We start from the raw sequence: 27,146 nt of genomic DNA on the forward strand, positions 1-27,146 counted from the left end.
AAAAGAATACAAGAAGGGTTTTATTTTTTCAATGTTTGTTCTTAAGTTGTCTGAGTATACTTGGGATTTTAAGTTTCTGTCAAAATAAAAAACAATATAACTCGGGATGTTGTGTTAACGCGATAGTAGAGCTTTCTACAGCTGTTATTCATTTGGTCGTGGCTAGATCGTGCTTTCTGGCTTTTGTGGCATTGGATATCACTTCAGTAGCAGACAACACACTGGAAGAGAGAATTACGTTCAGGGCAATATACTGGTTGGTGGGCTTGACGACTACTTGATGTCATGAATCTTGATGGAGAAACACTTAAGAAAGCTATTATTTCCACTCTGTCATTGCTATATATGAATGCTTATTAATGGTTGCAGATTTAATTTCAAACAACCAGATATGATTTGCTAATGGTTGAACTAACATACGGGTGAATTGTGGAAGCTAAAGAGCTGTGACCATGTGCCTAGTACCAGTCCCATTTCTATGTTGACATTTTATTACTGTTATGCACGTTGTTTATATTGAACTCACATGGATGACATGTCTTTTTAGTCGCTGTGTACTAGACATAAAATTCAAATCTAAGAAGGTTCAGTCTGCAATTGCATTTGGCACTACTTTTACAACACTGTTTTCACTTTGGTTAGTTGTAGGCTGGAAAATTCCCTGTGAAAATTGCTGAAGCTTGAATGAAATGTTTTGTGGGACAATTACTGTTTGATATTATTCCCACACTTTAAAACACTTGAGCCGTTTAAAATAGGAAGACAAATTCCTTTTCCAGTGAATTTTCTAGATAATATTCTTCCCCTCATTCCATTTCTAGTGATTACTTATCATTGATATTTATTTCACCTTTAACATCCAGTAATATTCAACATAACTCTGTTTCTTAAAATTGTCCTAGTCTCCACTCGTAATGCAATCCACTTATCACTCAACTCACACTGACCCCTGGAAAACACATGTGTGCTCAAATTGTAAAACATTGTCTGTTGTACAGTGCCCAACAAATGACTGTCTCACAGAGAGCTACCAATCCCTCCTTCCCTCGGTAGATAGGGTACACTTGTAGTATGCAAGACTACTGCCGCCAAGTGATTTAATGTAAGTGTTTGTTAATGGTAAATTGATTGGCTAAAAGTGGTGGAACTTTGTATTCATAGTGCCTAAATTCTTTCCCTTAAAACTGCTCAGGCAACAGTAGATATCAGTTTGGTGAAATTAATTTTGTGGTGACATTGGGCTACCGACAAGGGAGAAAAGAGGTTCAGATCAGTGTTTAGTCTTTGTTTTCACTTTTTTATAGTTTCCAGCAAAATGTTTAGAAACATGTAAGAATTGTACTGTAAGTAAATCTTGATTAACTCAGTTGTTTGTGCCATAAACATAGTGCTATCTTTACTGACACTAAACTACAACAAGAATGCAGATAAGTTTGTTGAGACAGTCAAATGTTGAGTTACAATCAGTATCTATAAGAAAAGTTGAATTGATTTTTGAGTTGCCAGCTAACAATGATGGCATTTTAATTGAAGTTTCCGCAGAAGAATACATCATGTAATTTACATTATCCTATTGCATTCTCTTGTTGTTCCACTAAAGAACTTCAGCTGAATAGATTAAAATATTATGAACATAGATTTAAACAAATGTAATGGATTGATCTATTAGGTACTTACAACTAGTGTAGGTTCAGAAGTATCCGCAACTTCAAGAAAGTAAACATTGTAAATCCTGTTCCTGTGTTTACACATATATTGTCCAGAGATTTCCTTCCCAAGGGCCTTTATATACAAACTCTTTCCTCCTTCTGAAATGGTAATGCATTCTTTTTCCTCAATGACTGACATAACTTGAGAAGAAAGTTCTCTGTAGTACCAAGTAACATCATTTGTTTCCATTTCATTTGGTGCTGTGCACACACTGCAGTTTAACCTTGGCAAAAGAGAGAAGAAGAAGGTTATCTGGCACTGTGCATTCTATGAGCAAGGATACAAGCAAAAAGTCAGCACTAAGCAGATTGAAATGGATACAGGATGCTGCAGTTTTGCAGAGATGAAGAATCTTGCACTGGACAGACTGGAGTTAGAGCCTATTTGAATTTAGCCCTTCAAGATGCACTTGCCCATACAAGCTGTGATGTCAAGATGCATATGTAAAAATAAAAATTCACTGTCGTATTTGATCAACATGAGCAAATGATTACAGATGATCACATTATTTGTATATCAGAACATTTGGGTATCTTGTTTCCTGTTTTCTTGTTTTCATCAAAGCTTAAGAAAATACTGAGATTAATGTATGTGATGATGAGTCCATATTACCTGGTTTGTGTTCCTTCAAAGACCATTAATGCTTCTGGGATAACTGACTTTCCAGTCTTAATGTTCAGGGAAAAATTATTTAAACACTCATAATATGTTTGCCATGAATTCTTGATTAATGCAATCTTCTGGGAATCTTTACCAGGATACTCCATTTCCGTATAAGCTCTGTCAGTATTAGTATTTGCAATATTTACTCTTAACGTCTTCAGAAAATCGTAGGAAGTAGATACTGAATGATAGTGCAAAATGTACAAAAGGAAGTACATTGATGCAGCAAAATATTTTGTGCTCATTGATGGATACCTTGGCAGTTTACAGGCAAACCTCAATAGATATAACAGTGTGTTCAGTCAAACATTTCATTCGTAGCACGTCTTCCATGCCCTTGGATTGCAATTGTATTTATTTGGTTACCAATGGAGTTTCAGTAGGCTACTTATATTAAGTGTCATTTGTTTCCTATGTTTCCTCCTTCTGTTGTTCTTCTGCATATTCTGTGCAACTTACTGCAGTTACTAACACAACATATTTCTGTAGTTTCTCTGGAGAAGTCCATGTAAAAGTTTGATTTCTTAATGTCAGAATGCTCTTATTACACACAAATAAATTGTATATGTTGTGAACTTTCATTATATAGATTATTTTAAAATTAGATATTGGCATCTCTGAGAGTTCATGTTAATTGTAATATTTCACTTTCATTGTGTCAAATTCAGTTAGAAAATCTCCTAAACTTAATGTTGCCAAAGAATTGACTTGTGAGAAGATGAACATTTTTTAAGATGTGCCATTATCTTAAAATGAGTGACAGGTTTTGTTGCTTTTTTAGTTAAGATGATTCCATCCACACATTAGTTTCACAAGTATATTATGCTACCGTTCATACAAGCTTGTAAATGAAGTTTTATTTCTAAAACAGATACCACATATTTGGTTATTTGTGTCAAAGGTTTACTTTGTAACGGCACCAGATTGTTAATTATAAAATGGAAACTACTATACAACAATCAATCTTGCCAAAGGAACATTCACAACTGAGCATTATAGTAGAGATTGAAAATATCAATTCAGTTGTAAGGTTTTTTATTTTACATGACCGATTTCAGCCTCTTACATGCCCATTATCAGGCATGATAATTTTGTTTTGTGACCCTAAGTGCTGCAATGGAGAGTATAGGACACGGTGTACCACCAGCGAGTGCTGAGCCCGGACTAGTTATCCCACAGTTGTTAACATGAAATAATCATTGTACATTAGAGTCAAATCACAGATTTAACATGTTGACAATATGTTAACTGAAGACTCTTGAAAAATTGTCACTAAAAATATTATGGGGCTATGGATCAGTAAATTTTCTCTGTGGTTTTGTACTTAATTGAACCGAAATGCGAGCAGATTAGTTCAAACTCTACATCATTTCTAAATATTTATAATGAAAATAAATACACACTCTCTCTCTCTCTCTCTCTCTCTCTCTCTAGCACACATCCCCCGGTGTGGGGCTTTAACTATTTATAGAATTTAAGCAGTGTATTCTGTGCATGTAAGAAGGAAGATGGAATTTTGTTGTTTCAGGTTTTGGGTTTTTATTGATTTACTGCCGACCCTGGCAATATGTCAAGAGTGCTAAATATGTATGGGAAGTGGATATACATCATAATCTCCTCCTCCCCCCTCTCTTTGTCCATCTCCTCCTCCTTCCCCCCTCCCTCTGTCTGTCACCTCCTGCCCCATTCCTCGGTCCATCTCCTCCACCCCCTCTCTCTGACCTTGAGCCTTATTTATTGTTATTACAACTTCAGATTCTGTAGTGTTGTAATCATAAGTAAATAAACCATGGCAGCACATTTTCACAGCAGAGTACAATGCAGCATTTTCTTTCTCACAATAAGTTTTAACAGAAAAGTGGTACACTTTTGTCTTAAAAAAAATATATCACCCACATCTGTCCGAATGTTCATTAGAGTATTATGTAAAAATTTGTAGTATATCGGGCAAGAACTTTCCAACATTTTTGGTAACAGTGTTTGGTGTGTATTTTAAGTGCCTCGTTAGGTGTATAAGATCGCATGTGTATTTGAATGCAACATTGTGTCAAAATTTCAAAGCAATCTGTGAAGGACCTTCGGACATTTAAGATTTTGAACAAATGAAGATTTACTTTTTTTGTAAGAAAAATGGCATCAGTTTTGTCAGGGAATTATTATGCTTTCATAAATCTGCTAAAATTGGGGGGGGGGGGGGGGGGGGTTGGCACTTGTGCGTGTACAAGCGTGCATTTGTGTTTAATGGCAAAATTTTGAAAAATAAAATCTTTTGTATTAATAAAAGTAATTGGTTGTTTTGTAAGAAAAAACTGTTACACACATATTTTCAATTTGTTTTGTTTTCCTTTTTCAGGAGAACAATAATGCGCCTTATTCAAATCCTGAACTTGACATGATAACCAAAGATATAGAGGAACTCGCCAAAGAAAAACATATCCTTGAGACTGATATAGCACAAAAGGAAGCAGACATTAAAATTAAAAATGGTGAAATTAAAAGTCTTCAGGTAGGTTATCTTTCTTTGTTCATTAAGTGTGCATATTGTAGAAGGAAGTGATGGGATCATTAGAGTAACCTGTTTATTCAACAGCCCCCTTATTTAATTTGTTCATTGATAAATTATCATAATCACTGATATCTAGTAACAAATTGACAGCTATACAGATCAAACACAGAATTTGTTAAGTTACATGTGGACTCTGTTTGAATAAAAGTTTAGTTATTTATGGTTGAGAGAATTTAAACAAAGGTAAGCACGATTGAAAATGCAAAACTCTGAGCTTGAAGCGTAGCTCACAGAAAAATTAAAATCTGTTATCCTTAATGACTACATCCATTTGAACACACTTACTGTAAACTAACCTTGGTTTCCCTCTACAATTTCTACTTCTTACATTTCCCTCCGTTACCAAAATGCCACTACCTTGGTTCCACAGGATGTGTTCTGAAAACTGATCCCTTCTTAATTTTTTTCTCTATTCAGTTCTGCACCTTGTCATTTGATCTGCCCATGTAATCTTCATCATTCTTCTACAGCACCACATTTCAAAAAATCCCATTCTCTTCTTGTCTGAAATGTTTATTTTCCACTTTTTCAGTTCTGTTGAAGTTTATGCTCCAGACAAAAATACATTCAGTAAAGACTTCTTTACATTTAATTTTATATCTGATGTTAACAAATGTCTGTTTTTCAGAAATATTTTTTTCGTTTTATTGCTAGTTTGCATTCCATGACCTCTCTGCTTTGGCCATCACTTATTTTGCTGCTCAAATATCAAAACTTATCTCCTAATTTTAGTGGCATATTTCCTAATATAACTCCTTCAGCATGGCCTGATTTAATTTGACTACATTCTGTTACCCTGTTGTCACTTTTGTTTACATTCATCTTGCAACCTCTTTTCAAGATCTTATCCATTCCATTAAACTGCTTCTTCAAGTCCATTGGTGTCTCAGATAAAATTGCAGTGTTTTCAGCAACTCTCAGTTTTTATTTCTTCTAGCAGAACTTTGATTCCTTTTTGTAATTTCTCCATGGTTTCCTTCACAACTTGCTCAGTGTACACACTGAATAACATCGAGGATACACTACAACCCTGTCTCTCTTCCTTCACAATTACTGCTTCCCTTTCATGTCCTTTGACTCTCACAACTGAAGTATGGTTTCCACACATGTTGTAAATAAACTTCTGTTCTGTGTTTTTTCTGTGCTTCTTTCAGAATTTCAAAGAGTGAATTCCAGTCAACAACGGAAAAAGTTGGTGTAAGACTTCCTTCAATATAATCATAGGGTTGAATTGCCTCCCATTTTCCAGTATTTCTCTGGAACCCAAACTGATCTTTCCCAAGGATGGATTCTACCAGTTTTTCCATTTTTCTGTAATTAATTTGTATCAGTAGTTTGTGACCACGACTTGTTAAAAACTGATAGATCAGTAATATTCACACCTGTGAGCACCTGCCCATTTTTGAAATTGGGGTTTGCTTGTCTCATATATTTTGCACACCATATAGAATAGTTTTGTTGTGGCTGGCTCTCTCAAAAGTCTCAATATTTCTGAGGGAATGTCATATGGTCTAGGGTTCTTGTTTTGACTTGGATCTTTCTGTTCTCCCAGTATCATATCTCCCTTCTTAACTTTTTAAGTACTGGCTCTTCCCTCTGTGTAATATTGTCTCTTTTGTGTTGATGGTTCTTTGCTGTGGTAGAAGTACTTTCAGCCAGACAGGACACCAGTTATGAAACACAGACAGCTTTATTATGGAAATATACTTAACTCGGTGACAAAACAGCGACAAGATGTGTAAATATGCTTGCCCCAGGGTCACGGTTTGTACCTCACTTAAGTCAAATACTGTGACAAGATATGTGAATATGCTAGCCCTGGTTACACAATTTGTACCTCACCAAAGTCCTGGGTGATTGTTCTGAACTAGAAACATGGTAACTGAAGTGATGCATAAACTTGGGGTAGCTGGCTTGGGGTCTAGTGCAGGATTGAATCTAGACTCTCGGCACTGTATATAAATATTGGCATGGAGATACCACTTTGCACACTTCCCGAAGGTGTTGCTCTTTTGCTGGCCTTACATTGGAACCCAGTGTGCACCACTTAGCTGGCCTCCAATGATCTGTATGGGCAGTTGCTAGTGCCAACTGTTGAATCTCAGCTTGGGTTGCCTGGCACAGTGTGTAACAATGATTGACACCACATTCCTCCCTGCCCCTGTACCCCCTCCCCCCCCCCCCCCCCCCCCACTTCTGCACCATCATTGTGTACTGTGACGGCAAGTACAAGTAGTAGGGTTGGGAGATCTGGATTCAGACGCAGGTGAAAAGGCAAGAGTTGTAGCGACGGCGGATCGCAGATCCCCTTCCTCACGCTTCCATGCTCCTGGCAAGTGTTCAGAAACATCAGCCGAAGACCAGACACATTGTGCATGGTTGCACTCAAGAACTGTGAAGTTGCTGATTAAATATCTGCAACTGATGATGGTGAGGTGTCCAGAAAGGCAGCGGGTTTGAGCATTGCAGACCACTGTGGCAGGAGCTGTGGTACTGGTGGCAGCAGCAGAGGCCTTGTGTTGATCTCTGTGGGTGACTCACCCCAAGGGGAAGACTGCACTGGGCATGGGGAAGATAGGGATGGCTGGTACTGCAGAATCGTGTGAGGTTCAGCACCTGTGAACAAACATCTGCAGCAGTATCACACAGTGAAGAGAAGTGCAACTGATTCTAATGCTGCTAATGCACTCCAGACGATCCCCTCAAGACATAAAAGGCCCAAAGCACCTGTTCCCAATAATGAACACCCGATAGTACACTTTCCGCTGGGCCTGAACTTTGTGCACTGCAGAATAATGTAGGACTTCTGTGGTGCATGCATCAGACCATAACTGTAATTGTATGTGCAGCAAAGTGTGCTTCCAGTTGTGCACAGTACTCAGCCTAGTCATCCCACTGGCCATCAAAATCTCTGAATTCGGGTGCCAACATGGATGTTGCTTGTGGTGGTGGTGGTGGTGCTGCTGCTGCTGCTGCTGCTGCTGCTGCTGCTGTACACTGGAGCTGAAGAAACTGAGTAATGCATATGAGCACTGTTGTGTCTGCTGCCCTTGTAACTGTGAAACCTGAGTTAGCGACAGTTCCAACATTGGATTAGCCATGAAGACTAGTGACTACAGCCGCACATGAAGAGAGATGCTGCTGTACCTGCCAGCAACCTAGAACCAGACAGTTAGTGAAACAGAAACTAGCCACAGTCCCTTAGTAGAATAGGTAGCACATAATAAAGACATATTGACAATGCCAGTTAAGCCCTTGGAAACACCAACTATTGCTGTTCATTGTCTGATCGTGTGGTGGTGGGAACCAACTGGGAACATTGTGCTGATGAAAAGTACCCCGTTGCCAACTTCGGTGTCCGGAGTTCAGCTGCTATGAGAGCGAGAGACCTTTAAGTAGACAGGACACCAGTTACAGGAACACAAAGAGCATTATTATGGAGACAAAATGGCGACAAGATCTGTGAATATGTTAGCTCTGGTGATATGGCTTGTACCTCACACAAGTCAAATCTTTAAATCTTAGGAGCAGCCGACGTCCAGGTCACAGTTATGTACTGCAAATATTTCAATGAAGTGCTGTATGAACTCGTGGAAGCCGACTCAAGAGCAAATACATGACTGCTTCCAAACACTTGGCACTGCACATACTTCCTGGAAGTGTTGCCCTGTTCATGGCTCTCCATTGGGAGCTAGTACAAACCGCTTGGCCAGCCTCTGGTGATCTGCACAGACAATTGCTACTGCCAACTGTTGAATCTCGGCATATGTTGCCTGGCATGGTGTGTGTAACAGTGGGTGATACCACAGCCTTCTAGTAAATTCCCTTGTACTGCCCTTGTATATATTTCTTCCATCTTTCAACTTTCCTTTCTTTGCTCAGTACTGGCTTGCCATGTGAGCTCCTGATATTCATACAGCTGCTTCTCTTTTCTCAAAGATCTCCCCCCCCCCCCTCCCCTCCCCCCAATTGGTGGCACGTATTTATCTACTACCTAGTTTTGCATGCCTGTAGAGCCTGGCATTTATTCTCTAGCCATATCTGCTTAGCTGTTTGTTTATTGTGTCACTCAGTTTTAGGATTATGTGCCTCAGTCTTAAAAACTGAATCCTTATAAAATCATTTTGTTGTCTGTCTGTCTGTCCTACTGTTAAGAACCCATTTTCTCATGAACAGGTAGACGAATCCAGCTTAAATTTAAGTTTCTGAGTCAGTTCAGTCAAAAGATGTGGGCATTTACGTCAAATATTTTGTATTTGATAACTCTCATCAGAGCCTATAGGGTGCTTCCAGTTGACCTAGAATCATGAAATTTGGCAAGAAGCAACATTTCACACAAGTAGTAAAGGAAAAATTCCGAAAATTGTTAATTTGTAATTTATCACGTGAAAAAACATTTGTTGCCATTTTTATCTGTCTGTCTATTAAGACCCATATTTCTCTGGAACTAGGTGGCATATCAATTTCAGATTTACGTCTCATATTAAGGTCTAAGATCCCTTGGTGGAATAAAAAAATTTAAGTTTCTAAGTCAATGCGATGAAAAGATTTGACCATTTATTTCACATAGTTTGAAACTTGCAGACTCGCTCATCAAAACCTGTAGGATACTTCCAGATGACCTAGAATCAGGAAATTCAGCAAGAAGCAGGGTTTCACAGTACAAGTAAAGTAAAATATCAGGAACATGTTAAATTTTAATTGTGTCAAATAAAAAGTATCTCTTTGCCATTTGAGCATGCGTGCACCTGCTCAACTTGTTACAGTTTCTTTTTTTTTTCACATAAATTCAATATTTCATGTGTCACACAAGGATTTTTACTGGGCCTCGTTGTTTTACATATTTGATCCTCTGCTGCCTTTTCTACTTCATGTCACGAAGCTATCCATTTGTCTTTTATTACATTTCTTTACCCAGTTTCAGCCAATTGTTGACCAATGCTTTCTTTCCATTCTGTAATGTATTTCAAACCTTACAATGTCTCCAAGCCACATGTACAACCATCTTACATGATTCTTAAAGCAAGTGTTGTCAATGATTAAATTATGCTCTGTGCAAATTTCTACCATTTGGGTTCCTCTTTCATTCCTCTCCTTCCCCAGTTCACATTCTTATACTAATTTTCCTTCTCCTCCTTTCCCTGCTATTGAATTTCATTCTCCCATCGTATTTAAATTTTTCTCTCTCTTAAATATCAGAATAATTCCTTTTATCTCATCATACATTATTTCAATCTCATTGGCAGAGGTAGTTGGCATATAAACTTGTACTACTGTGGTGATTGTTGGCTTCATGTCTATCTTGGGTACAATATTGTGTTCACTATGTTGTTCATACTTACCCATATTCCATTTCCTTATTTATTATTAGACCTACTCCTGCATTACTCCTATTTGTTTTTTGTATAGACCTGTGTACTAACCAGATCAGAAGTCATGTTCTTCCTGCTACCACACTTTACTAGTTCCTACTATATCTATCTTCAGCTTACCCATTTCCCTTCCTAAATTTTCTTACCCATCTACCCAATTAAGCAGTGTAATGTCCCAGGCTGAAACCCACAGAATGCCAGTTTTGTTTTTCCTGATGGTATCGGAGATCCAAATGGGGGTTATTATACCTCTAGAATATTTTACACAAGAGGATAACAAAATCATCAAGCCATGTAGTAGAGCTGTATGTTGTCAGAAGAAATAACAGCTGTAGTTTTCCCTTGGTTTCAGCTGTTTATATTACTGACATGGCAAGGCCATGTTGGCTGAATGTTACAGGAATAGCCAGCCAGAACTCGAGGGAAGATATATTATAAAATGTAATGTATATGATTACTGATGAATTAGGTATTATGTCTCCACTAGAGTTCTGATTGGCTATTACTTCTGTATTTCCGTAAGCTTCCCTGTTTAGATACCAATCTTACTTTAATTGCAAGAGATAGATACAGTAAACGGTGGATCAGTGCATTGTGCACTGAATATTACTGAAGCTTGTGGAATCAGGTTACAATATTTACACACATTAAAGTAGACAAGTTAGAATTTTTGCGTTAACTCACCCTTTTTAGTAGCTCTGAAATTTTGTTACATAATATTAATAAATTATTCTGAGTGTTCACAGTGGCAGCTTCCTTTACAGACATCATCAGCTAACTATGTTGATCACTTTCAGATGTCTTCTTGTTCTTCATCATTCAGTGACAAGTGAAAATGAAGTGGGAGCAGAAATATAGTTTCCCGAGTGAGATTCTGTTCAGCTGTAAAATATGTCGGAACAAGAGTGTTCATACTACTACAAACCATAAAACAACATTGGTTAATTTAGGTCATAGTTGGATCAGGTGTAATATTACTACAGTTTTCTTAACTATTATCTTTGTAGTTACTTTGATATAGAGTTCCACTTCCATGAGTGGCTTTTTAACCAAGCCCTTTCTCTGTGCGTTTTCTAGTGATGCCCAACAAAATAGTATTTAAACTAACATGTTTTGCCAGTATATATATTTTAGGTACAGAAACTTCAGGATTATGAATTGGTAATAATTCAACAAAAATAATCAGTTGTTTAAAATGTAATTTAATTGGTCAGATAAAAAAATCTTCTTGCCAAGTGGCAGCAGGAGAACACACACGTAAGGGTGTCAAAGTTTGGCATTGAGAAGTCTGTGAAGGGTTATCCACAACATGAGACATGGTGTGCTGAATAGAAGAATTATTCTTTTTGCATGACAGTGTGTGATCCCATATGCTCACAGCACACTGAATCAGTTGCCTCAGTTTGAATGGGAGATCACCACCCATCCACCCTACAGCTACAACCTCATGCCCAGTGACATCTCTAACACCACACTATTTTAGTAATATGGCGACAGTCTTAGAGCAGTAATATGGTGACAGTCTTGGTGAGTTCTCATGATATTATTTGTACTGCTCCTTGTGCCAGTGGATCCTCCTCCTAGCAGAAAGGTTGAAGGTGAAGCAGGAGAATTGAAGGTAAAGGACTGGTGAGGTTTAGGAAAAAGGATATAGTTTGGAAAATTTGCAGAGAACCCGAGGTCAGGGGAGACTTAGTTGACAGGATGATAAGGAAAGACTGATTGTTGGGAACTGCACCAGATGAGATTTGAAAACGTTACAAACTTATGCATGTTCTGCTGCTGCAGCATGGAAAATGGTAATACTGTATCTTCTGAAGGTTGGAGTGATATCAAAGTAAGGAGAGCTCTTCCACCTTGCTGTGTTTGTCAGTTGACTGCAGTAATGACATGCATTTAGGATGCAGTTCTGTCATGCCTTTGTTCACAGCAGGTGCATGTTGTGCTGGGTAATGCACTTCCAGATGACTGAGCTATGTGAAGAACTTTACTTAAATAAAGATCACACTTTCTAGAGCATTAGCCCAAACTTCCTTGCTGGAACTAGACACAGAATCTGAATTAAAGATTTATTGTGAGGTGTGTTACACTGTAGATTAAGACTTTGTGAGTTGGCTGACTAGGATTTATACAAATTGTTCACTTTCTATGACACTGCTTAGAGCTTAGCCTAATAAATGCTACATGTGTTTGTATCTTGAAATGTGCATCTTTAATCACAGTTTCTCATTCCACATGTAATATAAATCAGTACCTTTTGTGGTTAAAATTATTTAAACACTGTTTGTAAAAGCCAGCACCTCTTATTTAGAAAGTCTGACCAATTTGTCTTTCTAGGCTTGAGAATTCAGTAAATTTGTACATCCGATGTCAGTAAACATTCAACATTGATTCAAATTCATTTAGATTGTTGCGCTTGCAGTTGCCTTGTATCTGAGGGTACGGCTGCAAGCACTTCTAGGCTGGTATTAGTGCAGAATTTAATCATCCGCCCTAACATTCGTTTTTTTCATCCTCTTTAAATCTTAGTAGATTTCTTCCTCAGCAAATCGCGATTGGAACAGGCTCCAGGCGAACACGCACAATGCGTAGTAAAATTTTGTGTCATGAGCCACAAATCTGATTCATTAACTATAACCTTGTCCAGATGCGTACCTTCGGATACATACATCCCATTCAAACAAATAGCTTACATGTATACACACTTATGTACTACTACATATATTCAAATGCATACAAATGAAATGCAAATGCATAGGAATTGAAAATCAAATCCTAACTACACTTAAACTATAACTTATAAACTACTATCTATTTACAATTCAGTCGAGTTTTTTACTCAGTTAAATATCAGTTTCTTTGTTCAGAGATATGAATGGCATTATGTCCTTATGAGGGTACAACCCTTGCACCTTCTGTGTCTCTGGGTGTGCCAACAGGTAGCACCCATCATGTGGTACATTATTAGGTGTGGCCAGGTATATAAAATTTGCCACTTTTTATTTATTCTTTTGATACTAGAAGCCTTGGGGGTGGTTTTTCAACATAGCCAAATCTCCTATTCTGTAGGTATATATTCGATTCAGATTTCTTTCAAACTTCGCTTTCCTGATTTTCGAATGGTGTTGCAGTGACAGCAAAGCTTGTTGTAACCTCTGCTCTCTTGATATCGTCCTTGGGATTCACGCCATAGGCTTGAACCATTTATCATCAGGTACATTTGTCATGACAATTTCACAGGGTGTGTATCCTGTGGACTTGTGTGGTAAACTGTTTGTGCATCTTTTGAAAGATGGGTTCAAGTTCCACCCACTTAGTCTGTTGGTTAGCTGCGTAGGTTATAATGTATCTATTCAAGTCACAAAAACATTGTGCTATGGGATTTATGCTAGGATTAAAATTTTCAGGCCTGGTCCATACGGATATAATTACATTGTTGATATCCCGCGCGTCCAACACCAATCTGATACTGCCATCTGCTTTTGTTACAGGTAGCAGCAGGCTGCTATAAGGTGACATTGATGGATCTATGATCCACCAATGCAGCATTCTCTCTATTTGCCTCCCCATGGCTTACTTTTTTGTCCAAGGCATAGAGTATGTAGCTCTACAGAAAGTATTGTGTGGTTTTACTTGCATATCGAATTCGTATCCATGAATAATTCTGGGTTTTACAGAAAATACTCTGACAAATTCGTTCAACAACTGTTTAAGTTCAGCTTGTTGTTGCTCACTCAGATAGGCTGATTCAGCTACCTTTTCATTGAGTTTTTGTTTTATGGTGACGGTTTCTTGTGCCCAGCCAGGTTCCTGTTCGTTATCGTTCTCCATGGAGACACTATCTTTAATGCAATTGTGTGTGGATCATCTATGGTTATGTGGACATGCCAGCAATAACTCACATAATTATCCGGGGTCCTAATTAGTGCCCGGTCAGTTCATCAATTTTGGTAGAATAAGTTCCAGATGGCTTGGGAGAGGTCTATTTTTGCCTTCATTTCCCTAAGCACATCCAACCCGAGGATTCAAGGTACCACTAGATTCTTTACCACTAGGGATAAGCACTTGATGGCTTTGTTTTCCATGGTTATCTCAGCCTGCACCTGCTTTTTATGATTTGTACCCTGCTCCATAAAGCACCTACCACCTATTACACTACTCTTCCGACAGAATTTGCAATCTCCTCACCCGATCTATACATTTAAACAGCTGTTCATCAATAACTGAGACACTAGCCCCTGTATCCAGAATCACTGTCACCAGTATGCCATTTATTTGCCCCGTGGTCTAGGGGTAGCGTCTTTGATTCATAATCAAAACATCTTCGGTCCCGGGTTCGATCCCCGCCACTGCCTAAATTTTGATAAATAATCAGCGTTGGTGGCCGAAGACTTCCGGCAGTACAGTTGAAGAGGAATGGACATCTCTAAAAAAGGGCCATCACAGAAGTTGGGAAGGAAAACATAGGTACAAAGAAGGTAGCTGTGAAGAAACCATGGGTAACAGAAGAAATACTTCAGTTGATTGATGAAAGGAGGAAGTACAAACATGTTCTGGGAAAATCAGGAATACAGAAATATAAGTCGCTGAGGAATGAAATAAATAGGAAGTGCAGGGAAGCTAAGACAAAATGGCTGCAGGAAAAATGTGAAGACATCGAAAAGATATGATTGTCGGGAGGACAGACTCAGCATACAGGAAAGTGAAAACAACCTTTGGTGACATTCAAAGCAACGGTGGTGACATTAAGAGCGCAACGGGAATTCCACTGTTAAATGCAGAGGAGAGAGCAGATAGGTGGAAAGAATACATTGAAAGCCTCTATGAGGGTGAAGATTTGTCTGATGTGATAGAAGAAGAAACAGGAGTCGATTTAGAAGAGATAGGGGATCCAGTATTAGAATCGGAATTTAAAAAAGCTTTGGAGGACTTACGGTCAAATAAGGCAGAAGGGATAGATAACATTCCATCAGAATTTCTAAAATCGTTGGGGGAAGTGGCAACAAAACGACTATTCACGTTGGTGTGTAGAATACATGAGTCTGGCGATATACCATCTGACTTTCGGAAAAGCACCATCCACACAATTCCGAAGACGGCAAGAGCTGACAAGTGCGAGAATTATCGCACAATCAGCTTAACAGCTCATGCATCGAAGCTGCTTACAAGAATAATATACAGAAGAATGGAAAAGAAAATTGAGAATGCGCTAGGTGACGATCAGTTTGGCTTTAGGTAAAGTAAAGGGACGAGAGAGGCAATTCTGACGTTACGGCTAATAATGGAAGCAAGGCTAAAGAAAAATCAAGACACTTTCATAGGATTTGTCGACCTGGAAAAAGCGTTCGACAATATAAAATGGTGCAAGCTGTTTGAGATTCTGAAAAAAGTTGGGGTAAGCTATAGGGAGAGACAGGTCATATACAATATGTACAACAACCAAGAGGGAATAATAAGAGTGGACGATCAAGAACGAAGTGCTCGTATTAAGAAGGGTGTAAGACAAGGCTGTAGCCTTTCGCCCCTACTCTTCAATCTGTACATCGAGGAAGCAATGATGGAAATAAAAGAAAGGTTCAGGAGTGGAATTAAAATACAAGGTGAAAGGATATCAATGATACGATTCGCTGATGACATTGCTATCCTGAGTGAAAGTGAAGAAGAATTAAATGCTCTGCTGAACGGAATGAACAGTCTAATGAGTACACAGTATGGTTTGAGAGTAAATCGGAGAAAGACGAAGGTAATCAGACGTAGTAGAAATGAGAACAGCGAGAAACTTAACATTAGGATTGATGGTCACGAAGTCAATGAAGTTAAGGAATTCTGCTAGCTAGGCAGTAAAATAACCAATGACGGACGGAGCAAGGGGGACATCAAAAGCAGATTCCCTATGGCAAAAAAGGCATTTCTGGCCAAGAGAAGTCTACTAATATCAAATACCGGCCTTAATTTGAGGAAGAAATTTCTGAGGATGTACGTCTGGAGTACAGCATTGTATGGTAGTGAAACATGGACTGTGGGAAAACCGGAACAGAAGAGAATCGAAGCATTTGAGATGTGGTGCTATAGACGAATGTTGAAAATTAGGTCAACTGATAAGGTAAGGAATGAGGTGGTTCTATGCAGAATCGGAGAGGAAAGGAATATGTGGAAAACACTGATAAGGAGAAGGGACAGGATGATAGGACATCCGCTAAGACATGAGGGAATGGCTTCCATGGTACTAGAGGGAGCTGTAGAGGGCAAAACTGTAGAGGAAGACAGAGATTGGAATACGTCAAGCAAATAATTGAGGATGTAGGTTGCAAGTGCTACTCTGAGATGAAGAGGTTAGCACAGGAAAGGAATTCGTGGCGGGCCGCATCAAATCAGTCAGTAGACTGATAAAGAAAAAAAAAAAAGGCAGCCTGCACAAGTTCTACTTCTGATTGTTCCATCTGTCACGGATCAATCGTCAACTCCTCTCTGATGTCACAATCATCACTGTATCATAATAAATTAATATTCACATTCTGTCTGCCCTCCTCTTTTGTCTTGCCGACTGTCTGGGAAGGGTGTACAACAATTGGCCAGTGTTCAAACTCTGCCACATGCTGCCGGTACCTGATCCATCACATCAGTTATCCTTACACTGTCCTTCGCAGTACAAGGTGAATTTTGTGACACATACACTTGTGACTGACCACTTCATGGCTGTAGCGGGGGCAGTGGCATCGAAATCACATTAATGTGGTTAACGGGTACATGGCCTGCTGGCATTGCACGTTGCGACTGCCAGTTAGTCGGCCCTGTCCGTTGCCACTGCTCATTACTCGTCCGCATGTTTTTATTAGCAAAGGGGGTATTACCTCTTCCTTCACTTCTTCTCTTGGATAAAATTCTCCCCTCCCTTTTGGTTGGAGGCTGGCTCGCATTAGCATAATGATTACCATCATACCCGCTGTGATGCCAATTACCACTGCTGCTGGCACATGTTTGTCTTTTTATTATAGTTGTCCCCACGAGGGTATTTACTACTATGTGCAAATCCGTTCTTTCATAGAATGCCATTGCTTGATTTTGTATTTTATTGCTCACCTGACCATTATTTGAATTCCCGTATTCATTTTGTCGGGCATCATCTTGAATAAGGTCAAGGGAATCAATTGTGCCCACAGATTGTTCAAACATTTACTAATTTTTTGCAAATAGTGTTCGGTAATTTTCATTTTAAAATTAACAAAACATTCCGCACCTGCATTGGTTCGTCGGGTCTCATTTAAGTATCGTTCAAAATACTTTCGGAGATTTCAGCATCTGGTATTGAAAGGCTCGGGGTTATAAACCTGTTTTGTAGTCTTTCTTATACTGACAGAGACCAAAACATTGCCAGGAATTTACTTTCAAAATCTGAAAACATTGGACACTGATCGGCAATTTCCATTGCCTACAGAGCTGCATCACCAGTTATAAAGGATATTACAAAGTGTATCTTCAGTTGTTCAGTCCAAGATAAGGGCAACACATTTCTGAAACTTTTTACAAAAATCACTGGGTGAAGACTTTTCTTTTCGTCATTGAAAGTTTGGAATTGGCGGTGCCTAATCGAGGACTCCTCGTGTGCTACAGTTGGTAGCACACCTGCATCTGTCACAGCAACAATGCATGGAGATAGTGGCTGCATATTCTCACAGGCTGATTTCTCCATTCCAGGAATACTAATTGGTACATTTCCATACTGCTCTTTTCTTGGCGGTCTGTGGGTCACATGCAGTGGCTCCGCCACACAATACTGTAATTGTACGCCAACATCAAGTCGACCCACAACTTCTGACACGCTCGTCAGTTTATTGTTCCAAACCTTGTGTAATATCAACAACAGTTTTGCTGATGATTTTCACTTGGCTCTCCAAGACTTTATGTGCCTTGTCAGGCTGGTCTACTTTATCATCTAAATTTGAAACTTGTTGCAGGATGTCTCTGTCCTGTACTACAAGTTCTGCAACTTGATCTTTGACAACATCGATTTCTTGTGACAGATACGAAACAATTGTGTTGTCGTGTTGGTCGAGAAGCTCATTGAACTTTGTTAAAAATTGAGCATCTCGGTCTTGCACTCTTTTTTTCGCAAGCAATCTGTTCCAGTCTTTCCCTATCTTCAAGTTCATTGTGCTATAATCTCTCCTTTTCATCATGATGTTCGTCTCCCAAGTCTAAAAGCACTGCAAGAAGGTATAGTAAAGGTGGTGATGTTGGCAACACATCAGCTGTCAATGTTGTTGCATCACATTTCTCTACACTATCAGCCGTGTGAATTTTTCTACTCATTTGAGTGTGTTCACTAGAATCGAAAGATACAATATCTGTGCAGTGTCACTCATTTTCCACTTCAGGAATTCGAGAGGTTGACGATTTGCCTTGTTCGTTTAATGCAAACTCTTGCACATCATCAGCTGCTTCAAATTCGGACATATTCTTGTTCTCTACTCACTTATCCTTGTGTGTCTTGACTATCGTTACTCAGAATCAATTTCACTGTCTCAGCAAAGACACACAGAAAAATATGATGCACAAAAATAGCACATCCAAGAAACGCTTAAATTACCCAAAACACACAGAAAAATATTGAACATATCCTAAAGAAACTCTGTATAGTGCATGTCAATATAAATGTGTCCTACACCAGTAAATGACTTTTCACAGTACACCTTAAGCAACGCTCCTGCAGTGTACTGTTAATATGCTTAACACTGCATAAATGATTATTTAAACTTTATTACACACATGTGAGTCTCCCATGTAATCAAACTTTACTTTACCTAATTGCCACACATCAGATTGTGTGACCTATTTGACTCAAAATCCATAAGCTATGTTACACACAGTGAATGAAGTTTTAGTAAATGAATCTTTCGAAAAATAGTTGTGACAATACTACTATATTCACTTTAAGCACAACACTGTAATTAATTTTAGACAACACAGTCAGCACATTGCATGGCCCCCAGATACCTTTCCTTCTCTTGGCTGCCAGCCCAGAGGCACATGCACTTGCACCCTTACCTTTTGTAATTGGTTTTTGAATGCTGCCGTTTATCTCGGTTGAGACACCTGCTATACTGTCATAAAGCTGCAGACCCAAACTCTCCACTGCAGCAGTCTTGTCTATCAGATTTGACTCTCTCTCAGGTGCAATGAATGGTGGTATGTTACATGAAACAATGTTAATGTACATAATTAACTTATGCACCATACTCATTATTACATACATAAAATATATTTCATAAATATACTTTGAAAAAAATTTCTTTGAGAGTCAGATATACTTCAGATTGGTATTATGTACTCAATAGTTATGTTGGTATTATGTACTCAATAATTATATAGGTACATTAGTTCATAAATTTGGGCCCCTAAGTTCTGGGCCCCAGTTGTGGTGGTATATAAAAAAAATAATGGTTTTATTTGGTGGGTGATAATACGAGGGTTGGAGCTTAAATAGTGGCAACTATTTATTCACAACCGATGCAAAAGAGTTACATGTTTGCACCTGTTACTGTCCTTCAAAGTAGTCATCAGCATTGTGTAGAACCTGTTGCCACCGATGTGGAAGGCGTAGTATACCGTTAGCAGAGCCTGTTCTGTTGATGGTGCGAATGGAGCTGTGTACTGCCTGTTGAATCTCTGGAACAGTTCTAAAGAGAATGCCACGAAGTGGTTCCTTAATCTTTGGAATCAAATCAAAGTCACAAGGACTTAAGTCGTATTACTGTTCGGTTTTGGAGCATCACCTATGACCAGCTTTGCAAAAGAAGTGGCGACACTTTCTGCGCAACCCACCTGTCATTTTGCACGACATTGCGTGGCTGCATACAGCACAAGATGTGGGTGCTCTGTTCAGTTGATGGGACTGGGAAGTACTGTACCACCCACCATACTCCCCATACTTAAGTCCTTGTGACTTTGATTTGATTCCGAAGATGAAGGAACCACTTCATGGCATTCACTTCAGAACTGTTCCAGAGATTCGACAGGCAGTAGACCGCTCCATTCGCGCCATCAACAGAACAGGCTCTGCTAACTGTGTACTATGCCTTACACGTCACTGGCAACAGGTTCTACACAGTGCTGGTGACTACTTTGAAAGACAGTAACAGGTGCAAACATGTAACTCTTTTGTATCAGTTGCGAATAAATAGTTGATACTATTTAAGTTCCAACCCCCATATTATGTAAAACTGTAATTTCCTATTTTTGTTGTGGTATTTGATTTAAAGAGAAATACTCAATACTCATCATTAGCATTGGGCTCTGATTTTAGCTAGTATGAGACTGTTAAACAAACTCAGTACCACCACAAGCATTTACGTAGACCTTGGATTTTCTATGGTGCGACTTACCGCCTTCTACAGTTAAGTGTGCATAAGTGGTTGCAATTATTAATAAAATTCTGCATATATTACTCAGAATGTTGTAATAAAAATTAGTTCTTCGATCCTGATGGCAAGTGGTTTAATTATGTACTAATTTTAAAATGACAATTAATACTCGAGATATTTCTGTTTTCATGAAAAGTAATAAATTGCTTTAATTATTTTTCATTAGCAAGGCAAAGCTAAGGAAATTCTCGTCACCTGCCATTAAGCAGCCAATCGAAAATTTACTGAACTCAATACAATAAAAATATTAACGATTGAAGCTTTAATTTAATTTAACTGTCTTTAGAATATTGAATCAGAAAAATGGAGAACTCTTCTGCATTTACATTTACGTTAATGAATGATTTATTAAGAATAATTGTTTTGCTGGCGTAATGGCCGACCTATGCTGCAAGAGAAATGGTGGTCCCCTCAGGAGCACACGATAAAACAACAAATTTACACAAAATATTGATTCACTAATATGAGAGGTGTGAGCTTTACAAAAAATAAATGTTATTACTTAGAAGTATTATTTATATTCTGAATAGTTTTACAGAACTTGCACACAATTATATCCAGCGTACAATGGCATCTATCACCCATACAAGAATCGAAGAAGAGAGTGTGTAACGTGATACAATGCCTCTGGTCTTTTTCATTGACCAACACAGATAAAATACAGAAGGTTCAATATCATTATCTTTAGTTCCCTAGAAATAATTTATTTTTCTTCCGAATGTCAGTGTTCATTGCGCAAAAAACATCGCACTTTAACATTTCTAGCATCCCATGATGAATTAATCAGAATACAAAAACATTTTTTTTAATAAATAAATGTATGTGGTGTTCCACTACACTATGACACTGGTTAGAGCAGCTGATACTTGTGTTTGTATCTTGAGATGTGTAGGCAGTGAATTATGTAAGACATAGAAAGACAACCTCCTAAGTTCTACTAGTAGTTGAAATTAGTGAGCCAACTCATTAAATGTGACTAGAAGACAGTAATAAAACAGACAGAAGAAGAGTACCTGGAATGTTACTAGCTTCGGAAACCATTGGAGATATGTGTTCCAAGTTCGTTACAAATTGTCAAATGCCAGAAATGTAGATTCTGGCAATGCTGGTATAGAGGTTGATGCTGTTGGTGGAACATTGTCCTTCTCTGTTGTGCACATTAACAGGCCACTGTGCTGTTTCCCATAGACCTTGAATTGTCTCTGAATTAGCTGGTTATTCTTGTTATGACATCAGCTGATGCTGATTCAATAAGCTTTGCATCAGTGATGAAGATAATATGTGATAGTTTGATTTTCTAATTGCTGCTCAAGTGTCCTAGCCTGACATTAAATTAGGCAAATCAGTGCCACAAACTGCATAGTGTCTGGAAACCAAGTTGCATATATTCGATGCATCTAGAAAAGTGCTCATAAATTGTGTCAAGGCATGTACTGAATTAATCTGCATCGAATTGACTGGCCTGAAAAGATGTGTGTACTTGGATAACACTTCCTCGAGCATTGTACAGAAAGGCGTGCAGCATTAAGCATGTTTCATTTTCAATAGAGTTCCAGCAGAACAAAAAGTATCGAGTGATGAACGCAGACTATTCAAATCTAAGTTGGAAGTTTACCTCCTAGTGCACTCATTCTACTCTGCAGAAGACTTCTTCGCAGTAGTTGAGAACTTTTCTCTGTGATAGTCATTTGTTTGTATACTCTCTGTTTAGTGTTATTTATTAATAGTTCAAGTCTTTGTTTAAAAATTTTGTAATTGGTATTCTATAAACTATTTATGGTCTCATTTGGCTTGCATGGTCCCACAGAACCTGACAAATAAAGAAGCAGGAGAAGTAGTAAACAAGCCACATCAAAATTCTTGAATGTCTGAAAAATTTCAACTCTTGTGGATTCTTTAAATGAAGCTTCAAAATTTTTACAGATGTCTGTAAAAGAGTTACAGTATCTTATAATTTTCTCTTTGTTACAGAGTGAGCTGGATACTTTAGCTGCCACATTAAAACAGTTGGAAAACCAGAAAGGTGAAGCACAAAAGAGGCTTAATGATTTAAAGAGCCAGGTAAAACATATTTTTTATTTGTAGTCCGCACTGTTTTTCAGAATGCATGCTCAGCTTGTAATATGGTGCTTCTTGAAATGCTTTTATGATTTGGATTTTGTTTGTGACAGATGAGGAAAAAATGTTTTCTTTTCTCTTTATAATTTTAATTAAAAAAATCTAATGATTGCGATGCTTCTTTGGTTTTAATCTGTACCTGTATAAAAAGTGCACTATTTACATAAGAGTTGCACTCTTATATCTAATACTAGAAAGAAAACTCTGTGGACAATAACATGAACATTCAGTTAAGAATGATCAAATCCCAAAACAGAATCAATTGCTGTCGCTGCAGTTCTCTGGAAGTTTTCGGCACTTCCATCAGTCATGTGAAGAAGTAAATAAGACTGGAAGTACAAGTAGACAGTGGGCATACAGAGTGAAATGTTGCTCTGAACTTTTAAAGATGATCACAAGACACAAGACAGAAATAATGTGGTGAAATTATGCATAATGTTAGCAGACACATACAAGTAAAAAAAAGATTCTACCTTTTGGAACTGTCAGATCCTATTCTTGTGAGGTATAGTTTGTGGTGAGTGGTGGGAGGGGGGGGGGGGGGGTCAGTTAGAAAGGAAGAGTGAATCACTCAGACTCTAAGATGAGAGGTGTCTGAGTGACTTGACCCTCCTTTGTAAGCTTCCCCAGTCTTGTCCCTCTTTCCTTTCTAGGGAAGGAACCAACTGCTCCAAAAACAACGTTGTTCTTCCACTCCATCCCCACGCCCTTCGCCGCCTGCCCTCCACCGCCACCACAATCATGTTGGAAGTTTTTGGAATGATGCATCTGGAAGATAAGTGTTGCCTGGCCGTTCTGATTCATTGCAATTTCACTATTGCAGAGAAACACAGATAGAATGAAAGTACGCATAAAAGTATAAAGAGGAAGGCAAGGTCTGAAAAACACAAGTACAGAAGTAGAAGCAAATAATGTAATGAAAAGTTAATACTAATAAGTTGAATGATTGGAATACTAATTTAGGAAGCTGAACAAAAATTGCCAGACAATTGAGGGCACACTTATTAAAGCCCACTTAGGTGTATGCAGCTTTTGTGTTGCAGTTTGCATTGGTATGTATTTGCACGGGAATGATGGGAAGTGAACACAGTGAGTTAGTTAAGAGTCAGATGATCAGATTAGATAGCAGAACCAATGAGAAAATAGTGTTTGATAAATGTCATCATGGTGTGGAGGAGGGTGTCAAATTACATGGAAACATAAAGGACTACATTGTGCAGAATGTTGTATAAAACAGAATAGTCTGTAAAATTTAAGCTATACTCTTTAGGTTCCTGTGTAAGCATAACCTCGGAAATTGGGACATTTTGAAAATACCCCACAAAGTTTTTGAAACAACCTTTGTGATACACTGCGATCAGTCAGCCATCTCACCCAGTTTTCCTTCAGTCACATTCGTTGGCTTCACCAACTCGCAACCACACGCTAACATTTCCTTGTAACCTACACCTCAGGCTATGCTACAGATCAGTCCAATACTACAGCCCAATTCTCCTTCAGTCACATTGATTGGCTTAACCAACTCGCAACCAATCTATAACATTGAAATACAAAACAATATCCCATGAAATATTGTCATATTCTGAGAATCAAGAGAATACAAGACATACATGCTAAAACCAGTAGTAACTTTATAATCTATAATAGCCAGATCAATAATCATCAGTCTCCCACTATCCATATAGAAAACAAAAGTAATCAATTCACATCTTCTGCTGAAACAAGTAATTAAGTTCAGCAATTCACATTGGCTACTATATACTATCGCTTGATTGCCTACGACCAACGAAAACCAATTGCCAACAACACCACACAGCAGCAGAGCCGCCAACACTGTAAATGCACTGTCTTATTTATATATGCTTTCCTCTTCAAGATTATATAAGTGTTTTGGAAATGATATGGATAAACATGTAGTTTCATTAGCTTATGTAGAACAGAGTTCATGACATAGGTGTCCATGTTGTGGGTTGGCAGGAGAGCCAACACCGTATTATTAGAGGAAGCCGAAAGGCACACGTTTTAGCTCACGCAGGCTGGCGTGAGGTCTGGTACAGGACAAGGAAATTAGACTTCAGAAAAACGGACGTATCTGGTGGAATACTTAACTTTAATCCATTAATGATAAGCGTCGCTCTTGACGGTACATGATTACAGTATCAGTAGTATCTGGTAATGGCGCCTTGCTAGGTCGTAGCAAATGACGTAGCTGAAGGCTATGCTAAACTATCGTCTCGGCAAATGAGAGCGTATTTTGTCAGTGAACCATTGCTAGCAAAGTCGGCTGTACAACTGGGGCGAGTGCTAGGAAGTCTCTCTAGACCTGCCGTGTGGCGGCGCTCGGTCTGCAATCACTGATAGTGCTGACACGCGGGTCCGACGTATACTAACAGACCGCGGCCGATTTAAAGGCTACCACCTGGCAAGTGTGGTGTCTGGCTGTGACACCGCAGTCCACAAAGGCAAAACCTAGCAGAATGACTCTTGTAGACCTGTTGACCATATTACAGATATTAGTTGTACAACAGGAGGCTTTTCTAACAGATGAGGGAAACATTTCTAATTCAGCTGGCACCGTGTTAGGGCATGGACTTTGTTTTTTTTTCCCCCTCCATCTGTTACCTCTCTCTTATCACCTACTGAGCAGATTCTATCCATTGTGGTACAGTATTTTGTAATAATGTAAATGTTCTTCTCAGATGTGAATGAGTGATCATTTACTTTTTAGGTTGACTAAAGTTTGCCAAAGAAATTTGCTTACATGTAAGCTCATCTAGGTAGTTTTAGGAAGCAGAAGTGTTCATCAACTTCTTTGCACAGTTAAAGACCCTGTATGAGAACAAATTTTTTTCTGTCATGAAGTTAAACGATACAGAGAAGAAAATGTCTATTGTTGAAGGGATGGCACCTGCAATAATTAAGATAGTTGTTGATAGGTTAATTCTGTGTAATATTGCAGAAGTGACTGCCACTTTGCTCAACATACATGTTCAGGAAGGTAGTATGCTTTCTGAAGAAAGGCAAGTGCAAATTTATTGATAGTAAAAGTATTTAATCAGATAAAGAAAATTCGAAGAAAATGTTGCGGCCCTCTAAGCGTCATCCAAATAACTGAACCAAAGTAACTAGTGAAAATTTTATGAGAGTGATGAGGAAAGTATATTGTGCCCACTATTGCTGATCTGATTAGTAGCAGACAGGTTGTAAGCTTTGTTACTATTATAGGAACAGCAATCACAAGGTTGTAAGTTCAGCACTTATTCTTAAGAGAGTTCTCTGCGTATCATCATTTAACACCCCCCCCCCCCCCCCACCCCCCTCTAGAAAATATCTGGCTGTCCTCCAAACTACTTGAGATAAGACTTTTGTGAAAACTAGATTACTCTACCCAACTTTTGGTAGTTTAAACATATTTTACTGAACTGGAGTCCTGGACATCAATAATAATAATTTAAAAAAGAAACTTTTTTTTTCCACCAGTTATCCTTTCAGGGAATTGTAATCATTGTTAAGGAGCCTTCAAACCTCAGAGATGGGTTGTACAGACTCAAGAGATATGATACCAGATTATGAGGCTGTATGTCAATCATTCCAAAAACTTGGCAACAGAAGCTAAGACTCTAAAAACAACAACTTTCGTGGTTGTACAAGCGTTTAGAAGAATCAAATGTGTTCAGTAATCCCTTTTGTGTCAGGCTGGCAGATGTACTGCTATCCTGATGTATTTTTAATATGATGATTTAACTACAGATGTACAGGAGTTGGATTCTGCTAGAAAAAGAACGCTAAAATAATCACTTGAGAGATAGTAGGTCGTACATAATTTGACGGGTTAAAAAGAGTGCATTCTGTGAATATTGGGGTAATTTTGGGGAGGCAATACAGGATGTAAGGAACTCCTGGAAAACTGTTAACATTTCTGCAGAACTGATGGATTTCACTGTGGTTACAAAGAAAACTTTTCTTAGTGGGATAGAGAGTTTGGTGGCAGTCGGGCAAGTTTGGACAGCCAGTAATTGAATCTAAAAAGCAGGTTTTGTGACAGTTGTGGATTGACATGAAAGAATAACAGTGTAGTTACATAGTCTGAAATTTACTCCAGTACACCTACAGTTTGGAGAAGAAAGGTAAACACAGAAAATATGTAGACCAAATTCAAAAAATATCTAGATGTACACAAATACAGCAGTTATTTTAAAGCATGAGCTGGATGTTAATTGACTCTTTATGTTGCCCCACCATGAGCATAACTTTGAATGTGCCCATCATGCCCATTTAAATAAAATCTGAAGGTGA

General features: G+C 38.5%; 1 protein-coding gene across 3 annotated transcripts in view; it reads left to right on the top strand.

Annotated features, from left to right (window-relative positions):
- The window catches only part of LOC124787775 (epidermal growth factor receptor substrate 15-like 1), a 177,375-nt gene that overhangs the window by 58,232 nt on the left and 91,997 nt on the right, over window positions 1–27,146 (top strand). For all 3 annotated transcript variants that reach the window (XM_047254666.1, XM_047254667.1, XM_047254668.1), the window contains exons 9-10: window positions 4,727–4,879; window positions 22,704–22,793. In XM_047254666.1, the coding sequence (XP_047110622.1) occupies window positions 4,727–4,879; window positions 22,704–22,793 (243 nt within the window). The remainder of the gene's footprint in view (window positions 1–4,726; window positions 4,880–22,703; window positions 22,794–27,146) is intronic.

Source organism: Schistocerca piceifrons, chromosome 3, assembly GCF_021461385.2.
Source record: "Schistocerca piceifrons isolate TAMUIC-IGC-003096 chromosome 3, iqSchPice1.1, whole genome shotgun sequence".
In the NCBI taxonomy this organism is placed as follows: Eukaryota; Metazoa; Arthropoda; class Insecta; order Orthoptera; family Acrididae; genus Schistocerca; species Schistocerca piceifrons.